The following is a 22,125-nucleotide window of genomic DNA, read 5'->3' as shown; positions in this document are numbered from 1 at the left end:
TTCCACGTAAACCTTCCACGTAAAGCTCAAGATCCTGTTGAGACTTTTCAGAATAAACTGAATCATGTGAAAGAGTATGCAGAGTATTTACGGCAAAAAACAGCCGTCAGGTGCTAAAAAATAAACCTTAGACTCAAACGTTAGAACAGAACATTTCCCCGCAGCACGCTGTGTAATAAATACTCAAAGAAAACGGCAGCCGTTACAACTTATGTCTAAAATGTATCGTTTCATGCATCAGTTAAAAACACTCGACTCTAGATAAAGGACGCCCAGTTGGAAACACTTCACGCAAGTCGAGCTGCCCGAGATTCACAGAATTTACAGAAAATGTTAAAGATGGCGCTGGCACGGCTGGCAGCCTCAACCCAATTTCCCTCGGGATGAATAAAGTATGATCAATCAATCAATCAATTTATGTCGTTATCGGGACGATAGATGTCTTATATCGGGATATGAGATTTTGGTCACATCGCCCTACAATGTTTTACATGACAGTCATTGAAGCGTCTTATAGTACTTCACAGTCACAGAGATCAAGAACAAACATAATTTCATGCATTTCAGGCTCATTTGTCATCCAGCAGAGGCATCTGGTATCATGTATTTGGCAAGAAAGAAAGCAATGCAGAATAAAAAGCAAATGTTCTTCCAGTCACTTTCTCTGCCCATCTGTACCATGTTTTGGAGCAGGAGATTTGAAAGAGTAAATGTAACTTAAGTGAAGCTGACACAGGATTTAACAAAAGACAAGCTACTGACAAGACTTGCTGATACAAATGCTTTAGTATTTACTTAGCGTGACAGAAAAATCAAGACACATTTTTGTGGCAGACCTAACACAGTCACACTACGAGAAGACGGCGCGGATAAAAGCGGTTTGTGGCGACACTAACCCTACAAGTGACTCACCGCTGTGCCAGCTGCCTGTGTGGGTGAGCAGTTCCTCTGCTGAGTGGCGTTCTCTATTGCTACTTTGGCTACTGTGCTTGGGTCTGTTCCTGCTGGTACCGCCACCATCGTGGCACTGCTGCCGGCATTGTTGGGGTCGCTGATGGTGATGATGCGCACTCCCACTTTGTTGGGGATCCCCGAGGATGCCGTTGTTGCGCTGCGGTCCTCGTTCTCGGCCGGCCTCTTGAGGCCTCGAGCCTCGGGGGCCACCCCATTAGCAGGAGAGCCTGCAAGACTCTGGGAGGTAACAGTAACAGAAGGAGGGAGAGATGAATTGGGGAGCAGTTGCTGTCTTAGCACAGGCGCAGCATGGGCCAGCCCCAAAGGTCCATTGGTTAATTCCGAGGGGGGCCTGTTGCCTATTGCCTGGGGTCCGTTGGCCAGGCGCTCAGCCTGCTGGGCTTTGGCAGTGTCCTGCTGCGGTGGAGGAGGACTAGGAAGAGGGGGATCTGAGCTGTTGGCTTTCTCAGAGGGGCCCACCTCCCCATTCCCCCAGTACTGTTTGGAAGCGATGTGATTTGGAATGTTTTTGTTAAAGTTGCCGCCACTGTCACTCCGATCAAAGTCACACACCCCATTGACAAGAGTCTTTTTGGGGTCGGGGATTCCCTCGGGAGGGGTGTTTGGGCCTGGAGAGAGAGCCTGCTTCCCGTTAGCAGGGTGACTCTCCGTAGCGGGGCCATTGAGTGCTCCCTGGCTGTTCCCTGAGTGGTATGGAGGTAGATTCGACTCCATGCACTTCCGACCATTTAGCAGCTTGGCACCTTCCGCAACGTCACCGTTACTGGTTTTGCCCTTGGAGGCGTCTCCTTCTGCCAACGAGGAGTTCTCCATCACCTCTATCTTCCTCTCATGGACGTGCAGCCCTGTGGCATCTTTGGCCTCCTCCTCCTTTTGACAAATGATTTTGTCTCCTCTGAGTGGAGCTGGCAGTGGCGGTGGCGGTGGGGGCGGCGGCGGAGGTGGAGGAGCTGCCGGGGCATGTTGGGGCACAGTTCCAGTTGAGAATGGAGGAGGAGGGACACCTGGGGCCACAGCTCCCTGGCTGACAGCAGCAACAGCAGCAGTAGAAGTGGTGAAGCCAGTGTTGGGGACCACGGTGAATGTGACTTGTCCAGGAGGGGCAGGGCCCTGAATGATAGTAGCTCCCCCTGAACTGCTTGCAGAAATAAGCTGGCCTGGCAAAAGCTGAACCGTCTGGAGGCCCGGAGCTCCAGCAGCTGGAAGCTGACCTGGAACTAGCTGAACATTGAGCTGCTGAGGTTGAGACGAAGGATTTTGGGTGGTGTAGCTTGTCTGATAGATGACCGGTGAACTGGGGGTTATCGTGTTGTTGGGAGGGGGCACCTGTGGAGCAGGTAGGATTAGCTTTCCTCCTGGAGTAGAAGGTCCCCGCTTTGGAAGCAGTAGCTGTTTGATCAAGCTGGACTCAGTGGAGGTAGGCTGAGAGGAAGGAGGCTGGGAAATAAGCTGGAGAGGTGGCTGTTGTTGGTGCTGCTGTTGATGCTGTTGCTGCTGCTGAAGCCGTTTCATGGACAGTGCGTGGCTGACAGTTTGACTGGGCTGGACCTGGGTGTTGGAGTGAGAGGTGGGAGGTGGGCATGGATTGGAAGAAGCCCCGGGTTGCCCTGCTAGCTGGATAGTTTGGGTGCCAGGGATGGCAGAGGGGTTGGCGAGAACAATCTGGTGGATGGCAGGGGTGTAGGCTGGGCTCTGCTGGGGGTTGGGACTGACTATTACTACACTCTGCGCTTGCTGCTGAGGCTGCTGGTTGGGAGTAGCTATCGTAGCTGCTGGTCCACCTGACTGGTTTGGAGCTGGTTTGGGGGCGATATTCTGAAATGTGACTCGTGACCCCTGGGAATTGGGCACGCTTGTAATACTCAACCCCTGAGCAGCTCCCACCTGGATGGAAGAGGCGGGTGTGGATGCAGCTGCAGCAGCACACTGAGGTTCTACCTGGGGAGCTCCACCCTGAGGCCCAGACAGAGGAGGTGTTTGAGGCAGGGGTGGGTGCTGAGTCACGCCTTGTACCCTGGCGGTGAGGATATGGCCCTGTGGTACCTGCTGAAATAGCGTGACAGGTGCCCCAGTGGGGAGCATGGGGGAGTGTTGCTGCTGCTGTTGTTGCTGGGCCGCTCCTGGAGGGGCGGGGCTTTGAGGGGCGTGGTTCTGGGTGGCCGGTGCTGATGTTGGAACCTGGACCACTGGACCAGGCCGGACCTGCTGTGGCTGCAGTGCTGCCAGAGGATTTGGTGGCATCTGTGGAGGCACCTGCGGGGGCACCGGGTGTCGGGGAACAGTCGGGTGGCTTACGGCAGGAGGTTCCTGTGCTGTGGAGGCCATGGATGGGGTGGAAACACCGAGGTTGAGGCTGGGGCCTGGAGGCCGGACGAACTGGGGCCCGGGAGGTAAGCCTGGTAACAAATGAACAGAGAAATACAAAAACATTGAGGAACAGGGTGAAACTCGTGTCCTATTTACTTACAGTATAAATCAGTAAATAAACTGCCTCCCATGACCTCCAATTAACGCAAGGAAGACATTTCTGTTCAACACACATCATCGTTTGATTAATCACCCCGTAAGCCATATTTTGTGATTAAAGTTTCCCCATTCAGCACCAGCTGTAGTGTCTGTGATGTTCAGAAGCGCCCCACAATTTCAACAAAATCCTTAAAACAAAATGGGAAAGTGTAGTTTTGGTCATTTGGGCAGGTTTTGCACCTGCAAAAGAGAAAACAGCAGTGCCTGTTCAGGGACAACTTAAAAGACATGTCCTAAATGCATCTCACTCACACACACTCACACACACACACACACACACACACACACACACACACACACAGAGAAATAGCATGTGTGTGTCATTTTGCTAGGGCCAGTTCAAAACAGGCAGTTTGTGAGTTGCAGCATTCTCAAGAAGCACTTACACAAAGAACAGTGATGCAAGTGTTTAGTTAGCACAAACCACTGACAAATAAGAATTACAAGGAAGAAAAATATGTCCAGCTATCTTTAGAAAACCAGTTTGAGTGTTACACAATTAAAATGATTAAATGTCAGGGTTTTTTTTTTTTTTTTTTTTACAACCCTCACAAGGCTCGTTTCAGGATCATCTTGGTTCTTGGGTTAAAGCTCGAAGTAAGTTTAAGTTAGTGTAAAGACTTCAAACTTAGATATAAGACTCTACGCTACGAATGTAATTCAAATCAGTTAAATCCGTTATTCATTTAGCGTCAAATGAGTCATACGGAGAAAACAATCAGACGACCACTTTTGGGCAAGCGCTTGGCAACAGTGGGAAGGAAAAAATAAATAAATAAAATGAAATAAAATACAACTCAGTCAAACAGAACGTTGGGAATGCATCAGTAGAGCAGCAGACACACTGCTTACAAATCAACTTTTAGCCAAAAGATGAGAGCTGCTCATCCAAACAGCCTCAAAGTTAGCATTGCGCTAATGCAAACCCTCAATAAATCTGCCAAGCTGGATGTGGATCAGGCAAACAGTTAAAGAAACAGACTGACACGTTACAATAGTTATCAGCAAGAGTGTAAAAGACTAGCTCTAAATAATGTCTTCACTGTTCATTTCATGACCTGACGCAGCAAAGCTGCACTCTCTCAATTTCACTAGCCAGGTCCTCCAAGTAACTTCTTTTCCTTTGATCGTTTCCTCAATATATTTGCTTTTGTAATTAGTTCAGCCATCTCAGTCCCAGCGGTACCAGCTCTGCTCTCTACAACCCCGCCAGCATCCACCTCTGCACTATCACTATTCTGGTGTGTGTTATAGCTCCTATGACATTTAGATGTTTTCTGAGTTGTTGACCAAAACCTTTTTCTATTTTTTCCCCTCTCTGAATCCCATCAAGTCTGAGCCACAGGCAAACAAATCATAAGGTCAGCATGTAAAGTGAGAAAGCAAAAGCTGGCTCTGTGTACAGGTTTATGTGTAGCTTTTATGTGAAAGTGATTCACTGTTATAGCTTTACCTGGGGGTGGGGCCTGAGGGTCTCCAGGTGCATCGTGTCGGGCTGCTGGAGGTGGCGGCGCCGATGCTGCTGCTGCTGGAACCGGCTGTTGCTGCTGCTGAGGCTGCTGGTAGTACAGCTGGATGGGCAGGGGGATCGACCGCCGCCTTAGCCCCACCAGGAGGATCTGAACTTGCCCGTTGGCCTTTGGCTCTTCTTGCCTCCGCATCGTGTGGTTGGGGAACACAGTCCTGTGGTGGCAGGAGTAAAGACACCCATAGAATTCTAATACTTGATTTGTGTATCTACACATCCATATTTGACTAAATCAGACATTTAAAGCATACAATTTTCACATTTTCTGGTCCTTCAAACCTTCAAGAAACTTGTGTCCTACAAAGCTGGAGGATGCATGTAATTATTACTTAAACTGATTTATTAAAGTTGCTCTATAAAATGAGAAAACTGTAGAGAATCTGTTGTGGCTCATCTCTGTTCAGAACACAGACATTAAGTGGTGTTTTACACTGGAGCAACATAGAAAGGATCAGACAGGAGGAGGAATCAGGACTGACCGCAGGCATTTGAGAAAGCCGGTGGAGTTCAAGATGTTGCTGCGGCCCATTTTACTGCATGTGGCCAGGTACTCTGAGTACATTTCAGATCGAGACACGGAGCCCTCTGGGTTCGTCTCAAAGTGTGCATTTAGCCTGTTTGGAAGAAGCAGAGAGCATCAACGGAGAGGGTTTAAAGCAGGGAGACACAGCAGCTCCTTCCTCACACTAAACTCTGTTTTTCCTTTATTCAAATTAAGACTGTGCACGACTAGGAATACATTCATCTCACCACTGCAGTGTAAACTTCTCCCCGTCCAGTTCAACAATGCCAGGCGGAGGTTGAGAGGATTGAACTGAAACTCTTGTTACTGAGGAGATAAAAATGGAAAAACCCATTTACATTAGAAACTGATTTAATGCTACAAACTGCACTGCAAAGCAAAAGGAAAATATGCACCGACTCAATTTCAAGAAGGTAGTGCTACCCAGGCTAACCACTAGATGGCAGCAAAGTGATAACTTTGCAGTAGCAGGCCTGCAGAGTACAACTTAGGAATGACACTGCCAAGGTTAGAAGGGTTTCTCTCTCTCACACACACACACACACACACACACCCCCCCCCCCCCCCCCCCCCCCCCCCCCTGAGGAGTTGTTGCAGTTGTTTTACATGTGCACTGCCTTTTTCCTGACACACAGACGCGTGTGGTAAAAACGCAACCCCGCATTTATTTTTAAGATAGATCAGTGACTTTCTGAAGTGTTGCATGTTTGTTTTACTTAAAGTTTGTATTTTTCTGTCTGCTTCAATGCACTGGTTTCACCACAGACACACAGAAAAAGCTCAAAAACATTTTACAATAGCTTCTTGAGTTGTTTTTTTTAAACTGTGCCCCCTCTGCCATGGAGAAATCTGCAGGCCTGCTTTGAGTACTCATTGTGTAAAACCTGATGTAAAATGATGCAAACAGACTTCTGTTTGGTTTCCTGTTGGGTTCGTGCTGGTGAAGCTGCACTCCAGTAACTCACACGTACAGCTCACAGTTCTGAGGAATTATCCGATACCCTCTATCTGTACAGCACACCAACGACAGAGTAATCTCTGGTGGATTTAGTGGTGGTGCTTTGAGGGCATTTGCATTATCTAGACGCCTTTCTATGCTCTTTTTGCATAAAAACTCCTCTTCCATCTCGACCCCTTAGTATCAGATGAAAATGATACAAGGCAATGATATAGGCATACCAATTGTATTGACTTAAATTCCAGCTCTTAAAAGTTTTGATGCCGTCTAAAAATATCTTGTGTGAAGATTTTGAAAAAGGCCAATAGCGATACAACAGCTGTTCTTCAGCAAGCATGGTGTTTACTGCTACGTCAGTCTTTGTTGCCAGCAGCACATGGCTTCTCAGTAGTTTGGAGACACTATAGAGGATCAATGCAAAACCCAATGAGGTTACGGATCTGATGTGCCAATCAGATCCGTGGTTTGATCCCTGGCTCGTACAGGCTGCGTGCTGAACTAAGGGCAAAATACTGAACCCCTTAACTGCCCCGGATTCATCCATCAGACTACAAACACTCTATACAAGAACCATTCCATTTACCATAACATCTACTAAGAAACAAGCTAACTGCTTTGAGATGGGTAAACATCAGAAAACAATAAGAGGAAAATGTGGAAAGACTTCACGAGTAAGCAGGAGAAAAACGAAACCATTCCTCTTTAAAAAGTATAAAAAAAAAACCATCAAAGAGGCTTGTGTCCTCTCTGTGAAACACTGCTATACACAGATGTAATTACTCATGTTTGCAGAGGTCTGCAGGATCTCTCACAGCTCTTCATCAAGTTCAAACAGGAAACCCCTCCACCATCTCCTCTGTGTGTGTCCAGCAGACCTCTTTTGACTGTCCTGTCTCAAAGTCTGCTTGTTGTTTACAGACTCTTACAAGCTGTACAGTAACGACCTGTATCTGCACTTTTTCCCTGGATGATGCAGCTGGCATAAATATTAAGTTGGACCCAGAACGCTGATGTATGACTGACAGCCTAAGACCAGGTGAACTAACTGACAGCTCTATCTCAGGTGGCCACACTCAGCATCTTCACCATTTCCATCTGTTTGCTCTACATCACACCACTGAATGCAAATCAAAGCAAAACAAGCTCTTTTTAAATCTCCCCTCTCACTTCCGGGTGTGACTGTATTAAGCCATTCAGCTGTGTCAGACCACTGCTCACCTGGTGCTGGAGCTCCCTGCACGGCCGCGGGTACCTGCTCGACCAGCTGTGGTCGGACCTCAGCTGCCTGGTCGGCGTTCGCCTGATGCTCAATCAACCGCACCGCTGTTAGGGCGTCAGGTCCAAACGTATGAAGGTCTACAGATACTAACCGAACCAACAAGTCTGAGCAGGAGAAGAAAGAACATGGGGGAAAAAAAAGATTAAATAATGAACTGTGATTCATGAACAGCTACTTTAGTACAAGTCCTCCTTCTTGTGGCTGCTCCCTTTAGAGGTTGCCTCCATCTGACACCATCCCCAGCATCCTCATCTGTCACACCAACCCTCTGCATGTCCTCCTTTATCACATCCATTAATATATTTTAGAGCTGGAAATGAGCCTTCTTTAACAGTCAGGCTAGCATGACAAATTGGGAAGCAGACATTACCACAAGTGGCCTCCGTGAGTTATAAAGCACGAGGTAACGGTCGATTTGTACCTATGCTGTGGTCAACGAAGGCGATCTTGCTGCATGGGATCTCTCCGAGCTGTGCCAGCAGGTATAGCACCTCCAAGGAGGCCATGAGGAGCATGAGGTCCGGCAGGGTGAGGAGCAACATGACCTCCCTGTATGAGTCCTGGTCCACGTACTCACAGATTAGCACACCATTGTCCTCCACTTTGCTGAGGTTACCCAGGATCTCCATGGCTAAAAGACGCACAAAACACACACGCAGTTAATTAACCCATGATCCTTTGTACACAAAAATACTTTGCTAGAGGCAGAAACTAAAGTAGCAAACACCTACCTCTCATTTTGAGAAACCTGTCCCTGGACATCAAGCATTTAGTGATCGTGTGAAAGATCAGATGTGTCGTCCGAAAGTCAACGGGATCCAGCTGGAGCTACAAGAAGTCAGACAAGATTTATACAACGGTGCCACCATCACTCCAGCAAGTCAGCTGGCAAGACCTGCAACATTCATTAAAGACGTTTTACAGTGGACTCGCTGCCCCGCCGTGCTGAGAGCAGAGGAGGAGACAGGAAAGCCAACATTCAAATATTAAGTGCACTCAATCAAATCAAAGCACAAAGTTACTGTAATTTAAAAAAGAAAAAAAAAAGTACAAGGACACATGAAGTCCATGATGGCAGCCACGATGTGTTGAGTATAACATATTAGGAAAGAGAAGGTGTTTGAAAATGTTTATATTTACATTCTTGCAGTATCGCATCTAAAACCCATGACTCAAGTAATGACATCAAAAGCTCAACTGTCTCTGTGAGGCACACAGTTTCCACTAAATATGGGCCACACGGACATGTTTTTTATACCAATAAACATTCAGTTTAAAAGGAAACAGGCCGTGGCCAGTGGCCAGGCTGTGATGCTCACTGCGGCCACTGCTTCCATTCACACAACTCAATTTGAAATATTTCTGCATGTTGAGTCTTCAGTATTTGTCTAAAGCCGATAAAAATAAATAAATATGAGAATTCACCCCGGTCTAATAAATATGTAAATGTTATGCTGAAAGGCCAACAGTGTGGAAATGATGCTGATACACCATCTGTTGTCGTTTCTCCTGGAAACCTACAGCTACAGCTGATACACCACGTGTCTTCTAATGAATCTAGTAGATATGTCTGCATATTTATGAGCAGGAACTAATTTAATCATTAATCCATCTGATTTTGGAAGAATATAAGCATGTTAGGCTGTTCAGCAAGTGAAAGTTCGACAACAGTCACTGCTGATTTCCACTGCTGAAGTCCAGGAGCTGGCAGCGGTTAAGCTACTCTGGTATTCTTTATTTTTTGTCATTTATACACTCACAGGGCGTTTTATTATTAGGGGGTACCGGGTGGGACCTCCTATTGCTTCAGAACTGACTTAATCATTTTCAGCAAGGTGCTGGAAACACAGGCCAAAATCACTGTACTGGATCTTGTGGCTGTGGAAACCTATTTGTCTCATTGTCATATTGGAGAGTCCAGTTTGAGATGATTTGAGTCACTGTGAACTATAGCCTCGGTTTCCTGTTCTTTGCTAACAAGAGTGGCTTCTGTAGCTCATCTGCTTCAAGGTTCGATGTGTCGAGCTTTCAGAGTTTACAGTCCATCAGCAGTCTCTGAAATATTTAAATGCCTGTCTGGCACCATCAACCAAAAATAATAATACAAAAAAAAATCACCTTCCTTCACTATTCTGACGCTTGGTTTTAAAGCAGGTCATCTTAAACATGCCTGAATGCTTAAATGAGTTGCTACTATGTTATTGGCTGATTAAATAGCTGTGTCAGTGAGCATGTGAACAGGTGTACTTAATAGCATGCATGGAAGTAATCCTTGCCTCTACTAAGGTCAAAACATGAAATCACTTAGCTGGAAATGATCCCAGACTTTAAATATGTGGCTAACTAATGTCGGATACACCCGTCACGCTGTCATTTCTTGCATGCCACACTGGCAGCTTAAGAGAGAAATTGCAGATTGAACTGAGTCTATATATTTTTGCTGCTGTGTTTTGGTAAGGCTACAAGGGGGAAAAAAAACCCAACAACACCTACACAAATCAAATATAGAGCACTGCTTTTACTACAGCCTAACATGTGCCACTTCAATGAGGCGAAACCCACAGCTCCACAGATCTGCTGGCCACAGATGCTGCTGTTATGACTGGACAATCGCTGCAGAGGGGAGGGGTTTAGCTAACACATGAACTGCACTGAAGGACGCCATCACACTAACATCAACTCAACTTGCTGTTCTCAAGCTCCACTGAAGTATTTTGGGTAAGAAATGACAACTCTGTGTGTCACAGTGACCTACATTTGAAAGCAAATTTCCTTCATTTCTTGTTCAGCTTAACTACTTCACTGATCTGACACATATCCCTAACACGGGAAAGGGTACCTCCACGTGAAGCTATTTTTAGCACATTGTACCATCACAAACCCACACCTACCTCGGCAGCCACGTTGCCCAAAGTGTCCAGTCCGAGCTGTCGGAGTGAGATGAGGTTACAGTGGGCGCAGAGCAAAAGGAAGCGCAGGCACGTTCGGTTGGCCGCCAGCAGCTTGACGTTGGCCTCCTCGAAGGAGAGGTTACGCAGGATGACGGCAATCTGCAGCACCCGCTGGGCCTCCATGTCGCTGATGCCCGCGGTCCGCGGAGGGTGGAAGAGGCTCTGCCAGCGCTCCGCGCACGACGTACCATCTGCAGAGAGAACAGGAACAACTTACAGCGGGTGAGGGTATAAGCACATAGTGTATGAATGGGAGGGGTGCTCAAAGGAGGGACATGTGTACTGTATAAGTGTGCATTTACCTTGTGCTGGGTTGTTCTTGTCCCAGATCAGCTCCCTGACTTCAGCGTCCTCCACCACCTCTTTCCAGAACTGTGAACAAATAGAAGCTCTTAGCTGTGCGCTCCAAATTCAGCTAATAATTCAGCTGGATCCAAATTCAGCAGCAGTGGGTTTTTGGGATGGTCAGACTGCCTCGAACAGCCCTAATAAATCTGCAGCTACCACAGTGTGAGCATAAAAAAAACTAAGCTGGGGTATGAGTAAGTCAGTTAGACTTACTTAAGGAACAACTTTAAAAAGAGGGTGACCTCTGTGGTTGCAAAACAAACTTGAACTTTATAAAAGTGCAAGAAAGAAAAATGACCATACAGCTCTCATGATTTATGCTAGTAAACATTGTCAGTGGCATAGATCAGATCAGCTCACCGTGAAGCTGTAATCTGACACAAGACCTGCTGCCAGTCTTGTGCATGATTGAAATATTACAAAAACAGCCTGGCTCAAGACTTTTGCATAAGACTGTACAGTTTCAAAATAAATAAAAACAAGTCTTCAGTAAATTCAGAACAACCTGTAGATGTATTGTTGATTTGAGGTCAGCCTTCCAACAGGATACAAAGTATCTTTGACCTCACTGTGACCTCGTGACTTGGAGCCAAAGTAAAGCCTGTATGACTGAGGCAAAATTAAATCCTACAGTGCATTATTTGTCTGTCCTGACTCGACTTTTATGCATGCCTCTTAAATCGACTGAGATCAAAGTCATTTGACCTCCATTCTGTCTTAAAGATGCCTCAGAGAAATCCCTTTGTCAGGATTAAGTGCTGGATTCCTGCCAATCTTCACACTGTACAGAGTCACACGTGCTCTGTGGCTTCTCAGCATAAGCAGCGCACATTTAGCAGGAAAAGGTCGGAGAACATTAGACTTTTTGTAAAAAATAAATTTAAAATGTAGAACTTACCCTGACGAAGTCTCGGGAGGTTTTCTCCTTCCAGTCCATCCCAAACACCCCAGAGAAGCTGCCTAGCGCTGCAAAGACACAGAGGGATGTTAGAGGGAGCGCCTGGGCTTAGCATGGTATTATCTCTCTCTTTTCCCTTCTTCTTCAATTCCCCTTTGACAAATTATATTTAGGGGTTGCTAAGAAGACAGAACCTTTGATCCTAGAACAAAGAGGTGAGAGAGGGGAGGCAGCAAACTGGGAAAATATTTGGAGATTCATGCCCACAGAATAATTGCTCCTCTTTAGGGAAGCACAATTAAAATGAAAATGCTTTTTTACTAAACCAAGGTAAACAACCTCAGTCTTTTTATCTAAATGTTATAATGCTACTGTTCAGTATGTGAAGAGCTGAGGAACGTACAGTCATCGAAGACGCCGGCGTGTGCCAGAAGCAACGTGACCAGTTTGGGGTCCTTGTCCAGCTGCATGGCGTGCTTGCTCTCGTTGGAAAGCAGCGTGCAAACGTTAACGGCAAAGTCCACTTCATTGGGTAGGCCCGAAAGGAGAGACAGCACCAGTTTGTTGTAGTCACATGGTGGAACGAAGTCCGTAGACAGTCCATAGCTTTGGCGGAGATAGTCTGAAGGGGGAAAAAAAAAAAAAAAAAAAAAAAAGGAGAATTAAATATCAGTGAGGTGGGAGAAATGTCACATACCTGCTTTCTATAGCAACCTCAAGCAAACAAACTCAGTTGAGGTTATACAAGTGCTGTACAGGTTATACAAAACATATTTTATACATAACAGTCACAGAGTCACAATAAACACACTAAAAAAATCATCTAAAGTAAATAAGGCTGTTTGCTCTTTAAGGTGTCACCACCTTACTTAACAGATCCTGGATCGTGAAACTGATTGGAAGTCGGAGTGAGGAGACCAGCGTAGGTGTGATGTGATCCGGCCGTTTCTCCCCGTCAAAACACGAGCTGCTGCAATTTAGTGCAGCCAGGCGACAAAATAACGAGCGATCAGAGCCAACATATGAAGAATGCCAAGAGGTAATAAAAGCATGAATTACTCTGTCAAAGTCTTATGGCAGGAGCTAGGCCTTCACCTCACTGAGGAGCTTTAGCTGCCTTATTCGCTGTAGTCATTTTTACACGTGCTCTGTAGCCCTGAACCCTTCCAGGAGAGAGTGGGAACAAGCGCTCAACACCTACACTGAACTCGCCAGCTTTGTGGTACAAAGTCTGTGTGCTGATGTGAGCAGTGCAGGTCACACAGCAGTGAAGCGGTGAGCACTGTGGCCTCACAGTGTGGAGCCTGTATGACACCCTCCCCCTGCCGTCCAAAGACAGCCATGTTAAGATAAATAGTGACTGGCAATCTGTCAAGCTCACGACCCTGACTTTGACAAGCAGTTAAGATGACGGATGGGTGGATGGAGAACATGGCTGACAAAAACTAACGCTGTGTGCTACATTTTTACAAAAGGGTAAGTTCAGACTGTGTCGTGACATTTTTCAGAGTTCAAGTATGAGATCAGCTTCTGATTTAGCTGCGACGCTGTGAAGTAATGTCACTTGTGACATAAAAGAAGATGCGGTGGTAGTCACGACACGAGCGGGTGACAAGTGTGAAAGAAGCCAAAGTGTTAATTAGGAGGTTTAAAGTCAGGTAAGGTTCATCATGGGCCTCCTGTCAACAGCCATCAGTGACTCTGCAGTTGGTTTGGAGTTTTATTTGATTTTAAATGATCAACAATGAAGCAGGACAGCACATTGTATGAGTGTTTTCAAAGTAATGACAACATCATGTAAATCTGAGCAGTGAGAAGGCGGCGGCCTTCAGCCGGTCCCTCAGAGGACTACATTTGCCTGCACACTTTCAGCAAGTTCAGCCCCTGTTTCCATTTCCTTTAACTGAAGTTTCAGCAAACGAAATGGGCACGAAGTTGTTTTTAGCTCAGATTAGTCTGATGTGTCTGGTCTCGACTTATGAACACCCTTTAACTTTTAATTGCATCTGAATGTGAATCAGTCAGCCTCCATGATGAAGGTTTTATAATCAAAAGACTTGTAATCCCAACTGCTAGCTGTGTGGGAAAAACAAGGCCCGATTTCACTATTATTACTGAGAAGCTCTCCGGTGTGGAGGTGCAATCATTTTGTAAGCAAAGACCTGAGATTCCTCCCTGTGCTACTGGCGGATTTTCTGCCATCCATCATTTTGTGTGCATAGGTGTCATTTCCCTCCCCCAAACAGTGGCTATTTCACTGTGGTGCAGGGTCTTTGTAGACTGCTGCCTCTGGAAACCAATCATAACAGAGAGAGAGGGGGGAGTCCTGCTGAGTGAATCTGATTTCCATGCTGAAAAGGTTTGTGAAGCCAAATGTAATTCAGCTGAGCTGCCATTATAGCAGCTACGGCTCTATTCAGAAGCTGCCTGCCTGAGCTTGTCCTCCAGCACCTGCAGCGAGCCGGCCGCCGAACAGAGGCGCAGAGGACTGATAGACATCGGCTTGTCTGACGGGTGCAGGCTTTATGAGCAGGAATGAATTAACAGTTGTCGCGCGCCTCAGAGACAACAGCGTAAAGAGAGGCTCGGTGAGAGGTTTCCAGAAAAGCTGTCAAATAATTACCGCTCACTATGCAGTATAGTTATATTTAAATTCAGGGCCTGTGGTACAAATGGGCTTCATTTCTCAAAGATCTACCAGAGGCAGTGCACAAAAATCAGCCAGTATCCGCTCACTGCAGACACATCAGTGTCACTGTGAATAAAAGATACCTTCTTGCCATCAAGTATGTATGTAAGGGGTTTCATGATCACACCAACGGGACGCTAATATCGGTCTTCATAAACAATTTTATGGTAGCTTCAGTAAGTGTTGCAATGATAACACGAGGGCCATCCCACTTGTGCCGAAGCTTTGCTGCCATGATGGAAACTGGCAGCTGATAAATCAGCCACACATTGCAAACACCAGCCAATAGCAGCCTTGTTAATTGTTACTGGCCTAGCAGCGAATCAGAAGGCAGCGTCTAATCGGAATCTGTTGTGTTAAATCAGTTTTACAGCAGTTAAATGTTCAAAGATGGCGTGATTTCAAATGTTGGAGTTTACAACCAGCGTCAAAATGTTTAAATAAAAACAAAAATTCTAAATCAGCTCATAAAAGAAGGTAAAGAAATGCACATTTAACATTTATCGCTACGACTCTTAAATAATATAGCCAAGATGACCATGTGCCAAGCCTACAAGCATGCTAGCAACCTGTCAAAAGTCTCAACTTCAAGTTTTGCGAAGATGATTCCCAAAACGTTGAGGGCCAGACGTCAAACCAAAGAGTTTGGTGCATGGCGGCAAACATTCATGCCACCTTAAAAAGGCCTCATAGTTCCATATTATCCTAATAGAGCACATAGTTCTCACACTTAAAACTTACTTGTGATTCCTAAAGTTTCTAAAAGCAGAGCCCTTTAATCATGAGCCCCCTAGTCTGTGGAAACAGAGCTCATAGTTTGCATTTGGGCAACAGACGGTACTTTTACAGGCTCTACGTTTTTTACTGTTCTTTTTAGGCTCAAAACTTTATTTTCATATAGCTTCTTTAAACCCAATTCTGAAAATGTTGGAACGATGTAAAAAAATTTAAATAAAACCAATTAAATGACTTAAAAAGCTCATAAACCCATAAATGTTTTCACAATAGAACTAAGAAAACATGTTTAAACAGATGTTTTACCATTTAATGGGGATAAAAAGAATTCTAAGGCAGCAACAAAAGGCTAGAAAACTAAGATATCCAAAAAAGACGCAGCTGGACAAAGATTTTGCAACTATTTAGATTAACTGGCAGCAAGTTAGCAACATGCCTGGGTATAAAAAGAGCATCTTAGAGACCCAGAGTTCCACTCATCTGCAAAAAACTGTCTATAAATTGTAGAACACTTGTGTTCCTTAACATAAAATTGCAAAGCCTTTGATCATCTCATCATCTACAGCAAATACCATCAAAAGATTTAAGAGAATATGGAGAAATCTCTGTGCGCACCGAGCAAATGAATACCGGATGCCTGTCATCTTTAGTCCCTCAAACAGACATGACTGACATGGAAATCACCGCATGGGCTGTTTAATGCTGCAATTAGCAGAGCAACAAACTGATGAACTCATTAATCTTCTGTAATCTATTTTCTTCTTAAATATACAACTTGTCAAATGTGTCGATGAAAATATTTTCCAATTCATTTGTAAGTTAAGTGCTAATGTATTTATAGGCAAAACCTGAGAAATTAAGCCAACAATGAAGCCATGATGAAATTGGTGGTTGCAGCTCTAACTCTGTGGTGGTCAGGTTAATACCATCTTTGTGTGCTGCTTAAAGTTAGGTGAATGTACAGCTGCTGTTTCGACCTTTAATGGTGAAAACAACACGCTGAGAGAACCACAAGCATAAAAAGTGTGGGCGTCGAAAATAAAAGTCGCCGTAAAGCTACGCAGAACTGTTACACTTTGTCATCATGAGCTCTCCTTCCATCATACAGATTACAACTGATTTAAAATTAATGGTTTGAGCCAAGGGCATGCAAGAGCGTTTGAGTATTACAAGCACAGAATTAGTGAATCATCACCGCTCAATACGACATAATACTTACAATCACAAGCTTTAGGGGAAAAAAAGCAGGAATAAAAGTGTTGTACAACAAGTATTATGGGGGAGTAACTGTTCTTTGGCTAGTGAATGAAGGTGGAAGGGGGGGAAAAAAGAAAAAAAAAACCTTACAAGCCGCAGTTAAGTTCACCACCATTTGTCGTGTTTTCTGCCCCTCCATGGTCGTGTTTTGGAGTCAATTAGCTCAGCGGGCAGCAAGGAAAGAGCCTGCGACTGAAAGGCTGGAGACTCTAATCTAAAGTGAGGCAAAGGGAAAACCAACAAGTGCTTCCCTCTTCCCTTCATCAATAACTGTTGTCAGGACAGTCAATTACCTCTGAGAGCAGCCCAGCGGTCAGCTCTACAACGTTGTGAGGCTAATGGATATCTCACACTGTGTGTGTGTGTGAGCGCCGCCTGACAAAACAGACAAGAGGCTGGCCTTGGATGCATACGCAGAAACATTTTGTGTGAAATATAATGTGACTCTTCAGGGGCTGCTTTTTGTAAAGAAAGTGGCTGCATGCCTGGCTTTGAAAAATAATTAGTCAACGCTTAGGTGTGTGTAAGCAACTTCCAAGAAAATGAAAAAGGCACAGACAAATCACTGCATGCTTCGCAGGCTCAGCTCAAACACAGCAGCACTTAGCAAGGTGAAATCTGAATTAAATGAGTCACTGTGTAACAAAAGGGATTAAATGAAAAGTACAATAAAGCAGAGTCGTGAATTGGACCAACAGCAGAGAGGCTCGACTATCCCACAGGTCGTTTACTTTAGTTATCCTGACACAAGACCAAAATGCAGATTTCTGCTAAAATAACGCAAATTGGTCTCTTTGGTTTTACTCGTACACAGACCAATCATGCTTAGATCGCTAGTCAACCTCTAAAGGAAAAAAAAACACTCATATTTTAGAGTCTTTGAGCCTCTCATCGTGCCATCTTTCTCAGCAACAAATTGATTAGCCATCACAGATCAACAGTGATCGGCTGGTAGATGTCATTAGGTTTGCAGATAGAGGTTAACAAGGCAGACGCCAACTGTCTGAAGAAGTAACTGAAAGACTGAGACTGAGCTACGCCTCAAGAGCAGCCTGGCAGGCGAGCCGGTCCGTTCTCTCAATTGGACCAAAAACTACATAAGTCACCAAATACACTCGTTAAGAACAGTTCACGCACCTGTGCAGCCAAGCCAAGCAAAGTCTATGTGTGGGGTGAACTGGGCTGACACCAATGTCTGGCTTTTCCTGGCAAAGAATAGACCTTCACTGAATAACTACACGTAGCAGTAAAGAGACAACACAGTGTGTTTGAAATCCTGTAATATACTACAGCAAACCCTGCCAGGAGAATCAGGACTGAGGGGGTTTCCTGTGTAGTATTTGGACTGCAGAGAGTATAAAGTCTTGATTATATGCAGTCGTCGACACCTGGTTATTCAATGGCTGAGCAGTCATTCCTACCATTCAAAGTCTGCTGCCATGGGTAGTTGAACTATAATGTAAATTATCCACAGTCAGGAAAACAACCAGGCACGAGGTCATCTGCGTTAAGTCTGGCGATCACTGTAATTCTACATCAGACGGACCCAAGTGGATCCTGGTGGACTTGAGGTATAGTTGAGCCTTAACAGACCCAGTCTAAACAAAAACCCTGCATCTTAGCAGGTGGATCTGGCATCTGTGTAAAGCACAAAGGCTGTGGATGAAGGGAGAGCTGCCTGCCGAGAAACACACATAAGGATGCCCTACGCATGCTTAAAGGCTCAGACGTTTAAAACTAGAAAATTACAATTAGACCTTTTACAAAAGGCTGTATCACATGAGCTCATTAGTGTTTCTAACCTCCACAGCAGAACGAGCAAATGAAGCCTGCTTGATGCCAGAACATGAAAAGCTCACATGAATTTGTAACACACCACAGTGTGTCATCTAACACTATCGGAGACAAAGCTCTCCGATTCGTCACAATAAATTCAAGTGATGAAAACAAAAATCCTAGAAACAAATGGCAGAGTCGTATTTCTGTGCATATGCTTAACCTGAGGGCTGATCAGCTCTGCATTTGTTGCACACACCCAGCGCTGATGAAGTGATGCGCTGCTGCAATCATGCCTGTGTGAGGACTGAGTGCTTGAGTTAGCCAAAGGGCAGAGAGAGACCGAGACACAGATGGGATGAACTTCAGAGAAATGAACAAGTGAGAAAGAAAACGTATGCAAGCAGAAACTGGACACCTGTACGTGACACAGACGTGACAGAGAAACACAGTGATCACAGACAGGACTTTACCTGATACAATGTGTTGCTGGTAGTTATAAGAGTTGGGAATTGCACCGATTGGAAGAGAGGCTTTGGGATTCCCTGGCTGCGCTTCCTCGTCATCCTCGCCAAAGTGGTGGACTTTCTCATACTTCTCCAAGTATCTGTGCGGCGGGAAGAGAGAGAGAGGGAAAACAGGATAAGCAAACATCTGAGCTACTTCCTTTTCAAGGTGCAAGGTTGTTTTTTTTTTTTAATGCACACGGGCAGATTTTTGAGAGCACAGAAGGGCTGAAGTCGATGTTTTAGAGTTTTAAGTTAGTTGTTGGCTGAAGCTGTTCTAAGAATGAGGGCAAACAAAATTTCAGATTAACTGGACTGCTTTAGAAAATGTGAAGGAGAACTTTATTACTCTTAACTGCATCTTCATAAGTTATACTTCTTTTCCTGCTGACAAAGGCCTCCACCCATTCATGCTACAAAGTGAATGCGTAATGCAACAATTAAATGACAGAAAGTTCCTGTTTTTTCAGTATCCACTATAGAAATGTATGACTTTTACAGTAGTAAAAGATTACTACTACTACTACAGTAGTAATCTTGCTATTTTTTTTTTATTACAGGACAGTCTGTGCAATGAGCTAACAGAACTTTTTCAATAATGTTACACATTTATTTCTTACACTTTAAGCCCAAAGCATAATTTCTTTATCATGTCGAAAAGCAGAGGTATCATTTTCTACTTCTTTTTCTGATATTTAAAAATACCCGAGGGATTAAATGTGTCGCTAAACTTCTTTACAGTGACAGAAAGGAGAGCTTACGCTGGTCCAGCCCGCATAAGATCAAAGAGGGTCCGATGTGTGCCACAGTGTAAAATCAGTCTGACATCCCAGCTCTAAAGCTTTAGGAAACAGAGGCAACGCAAAGACCGTTTTCAATTTCAGCTTTTTCTAAATCCGGATCTCTGAGTCGGAGAACAAAAACAACAAATAACTTTTCTTCATACACACATTTCCTTCAGTGATATGGCTTTAAATAGAAGCCACAAAACAAAAGAGCAGCCGTGATGGCAAAGATGGAAAGAGCACAACTGGCAATGATTTGTTTATATAATAAAAAAAGGAAAGAAAAACCCCAACACAAATAATGCTCTGTGATAATCACACACTCTTGCATGGTGAAAAGTCCACTCTTGAATTTTCAGATAGTGCTAAACATGTGCAACTATGCCCGATAAAAAAAAACAACGAACAAACAAACAGTAAAACTAAAAGGAATGAAAGAAAATAACACTGTTTGTAGTTACTTCTCATAGTTGCGTTGGAGTAGGTTTATACTGTAAAGTGCCAACACTGAAGTACTACCATCCTTAAAGACACAGCTACTAGACGATACAGCCGACCGCATCCACAGTAATCTCTCACTGCAAAAAGCCACTGATTGGAAGAAGAAGAACCCACAAGCATAGGAGAAACTACACGAGGAAGACAGCAACTAGTGTGGCTGCCGACACGGATCTGAACAGACTGGCTGATACAAAGAGAGTCGGGTACGGAAGCACTTTGCGTTTGCAGAGGATAACCACTGGCTGATAACTGATTCTCAAATGATAACATCCAAATGATGCAATCATCCTTTTCAGACCACATGAGAAAATGCTTAAAATTTAGTAAAGCACCTAAAAGATCTCACAGAACTCAAGGTGAATGAGTTTCAGTTTGTATTAACATTATTCTCATGTCATCCTTAAACACACTTTAGCATTTTGTTGACATTCCTGCTGTGAAGTCAGCCGTGACCCCCTGTGTTTACAATGGCTAACGTAAGATAAATGCTTAAAGCTAATGTACTGTAACTAACATTACACCTTGTAGTCACATCAGTAAGCTACTCAGCAATCATCCCAGCATTTCAGTCTGTGTCCTGTCAGCAAAACATATTCTTAACATTTCCTGTTACTTTAATTTACAGATGAATGCTTTTATGTCCATTTTTGTGATTTATTTAGGCTAATAAGTCTAGCAGGTGGAGGGGATTTAGGGCAGTGTGTCAGATTCAGTTAATCTAGAGCTAAAGCAGAGTCTCTTTGAGGAATGCCCACATCGTTTCTGCAGACTCTCCTTGCTTCTGTTATGCATGTTGCAGACAGACGATTCACAGCTGGTCCAGCTGAAGAACTAAAAATGCATGGGTTGAGTGTCACTGGGTCTCCTACTAGGATGAGAAAACGTTGATGTGACCGACTCTGGACGTCTCTGTGGGAAATGTGTTACAATAAACTATTTGGGAGATACTAGAGTGAAGTAACTAAGGGAAATATGTCAATTAATGTAACACACTTCAAATTACAAGCAGAGTTGAAGAATGAGACGATGGAAGTAAGATCAACACCTGCTTTCACTGGAAACAACAAAAAATTATATAAATAATGTGCTCAAATTAAACTCAAAGCAATACAAGTAAAAGGAAAACATAAAAAAACAAAACAAACAACTAAAATTTCCGTAATGAATGCGACCTGTACGCAAAAATGCCCTGAGGCCTTTGGGGTCACTTTACTGCTTTACTTTATTGATTGATTGATTGATTGAATCTTTATTTTGAACATGTTGAAAAAGTATATAAAAAAAATAGAATTAAAAGAGACAAATGAACAAAGCAAACAAAAGGAAAACGAGCAACCACAACTCCAAATAACGTCCATGTTCAAAAAGGAGCAGGAAGAAGCATAAGCTTATTTAATCCCACCCCTTTTCCACTATCTAGTATCAATAGACTACAGAAATACCTCCTTGCAATTACATTATATGTTATGTGTAATTTTTTTTTTTTTTTTTTTTTTTAAATATATACACATATATGTTTCTATCTATCCATACATACGTATATACACACATACGCACATATACACATTTTCAATAACCCCATTAACACCTCAAGGATACACAGCCTACAATTATATATATATATATATATATATATATATATATATATATATATATATATATATATATATATATATATATATATATATATATATATATATATATATATATATATATATATATATATATATATATATATATATATATATATATATATATCCATACCAACAAACCCGTGCATGCGCACACACATGAAAATATTAGACAAGAACACCCTATCAAATCTCTACCTTTTCCCTGTACCCTGTAAAAACCATATCCTTAAACCGCTTTTTAAACTGCGCTATGCTT

The 22,125-nt window shown here is 43.9% G+C and overlaps 1 protein-coding gene across 4 annotated transcripts in view; it reads right to left on the bottom strand.

The window, feature by feature from the left end:
- Window positions 1-22,125, bottom strand: part of arid2 (AT-rich interactive domain 2) — a 43,741-nt gene that overhangs the window by 4,146 nt on the left and 17,470 nt on the right. For all 4 annotated transcript variants that reach the window (XM_085251241.1, XM_085251239.1, XM_085251238.1 and 1 more), the window contains 12 exons: window positions 18,917-19,050; window positions 12,390-12,608; window positions 11,987-12,054; window positions 11,043-11,112; window positions 10,681-10,931; window positions 8,521-8,617; window positions 8,211-8,420; window positions 7,729-7,893; window positions 5,780-5,858; window positions 5,509-5,643; window positions 4,955-5,184; window positions 913-3,371 (listed from right to left, as the gene is read on the bottom strand). In XM_085251241.1, the coding sequence (XP_085107367.1) occupies window positions 913-3,371; window positions 4,955-5,184; window positions 5,509-5,643; window positions 5,780-5,858; window positions 7,729-7,893; window positions 8,211-8,420; window positions 8,521-8,617; window positions 10,681-10,931; window positions 11,043-11,112; window positions 11,987-12,054; window positions 12,390-12,608; window positions 18,917-19,050 (4,117 nt within the window). The remainder of the gene's footprint in view (window positions 1-912; window positions 3,372-4,954; window positions 5,185-5,508; window positions 5,644-5,779; window positions 5,859-7,728; window positions 7,894-8,210; window positions 8,421-8,520; window positions 8,618-10,680; window positions 10,932-11,042; window positions 11,113-11,986; window positions 12,055-12,389; window positions 12,609-18,916; window positions 19,051-22,125) is intronic.

The sequence above is a fragment of the Mchenga conophoros genome, linkage group LG17 (assembly GCF_057382185.1).
Source record: "Mchenga conophoros isolate Kocher_MC1m ecotype Shallow Benthic linkage group LG17, M_conophoros_male_GT1.1, whole genome shotgun sequence".
Taxonomy (NCBI): domain Eukaryota; kingdom Metazoa; phylum Chordata; class Actinopteri; order Cichliformes; family Cichlidae; genus Mchenga; species Mchenga conophoros.
This window is presented reverse-complemented; position numbering and strand designations above follow the sequence as displayed.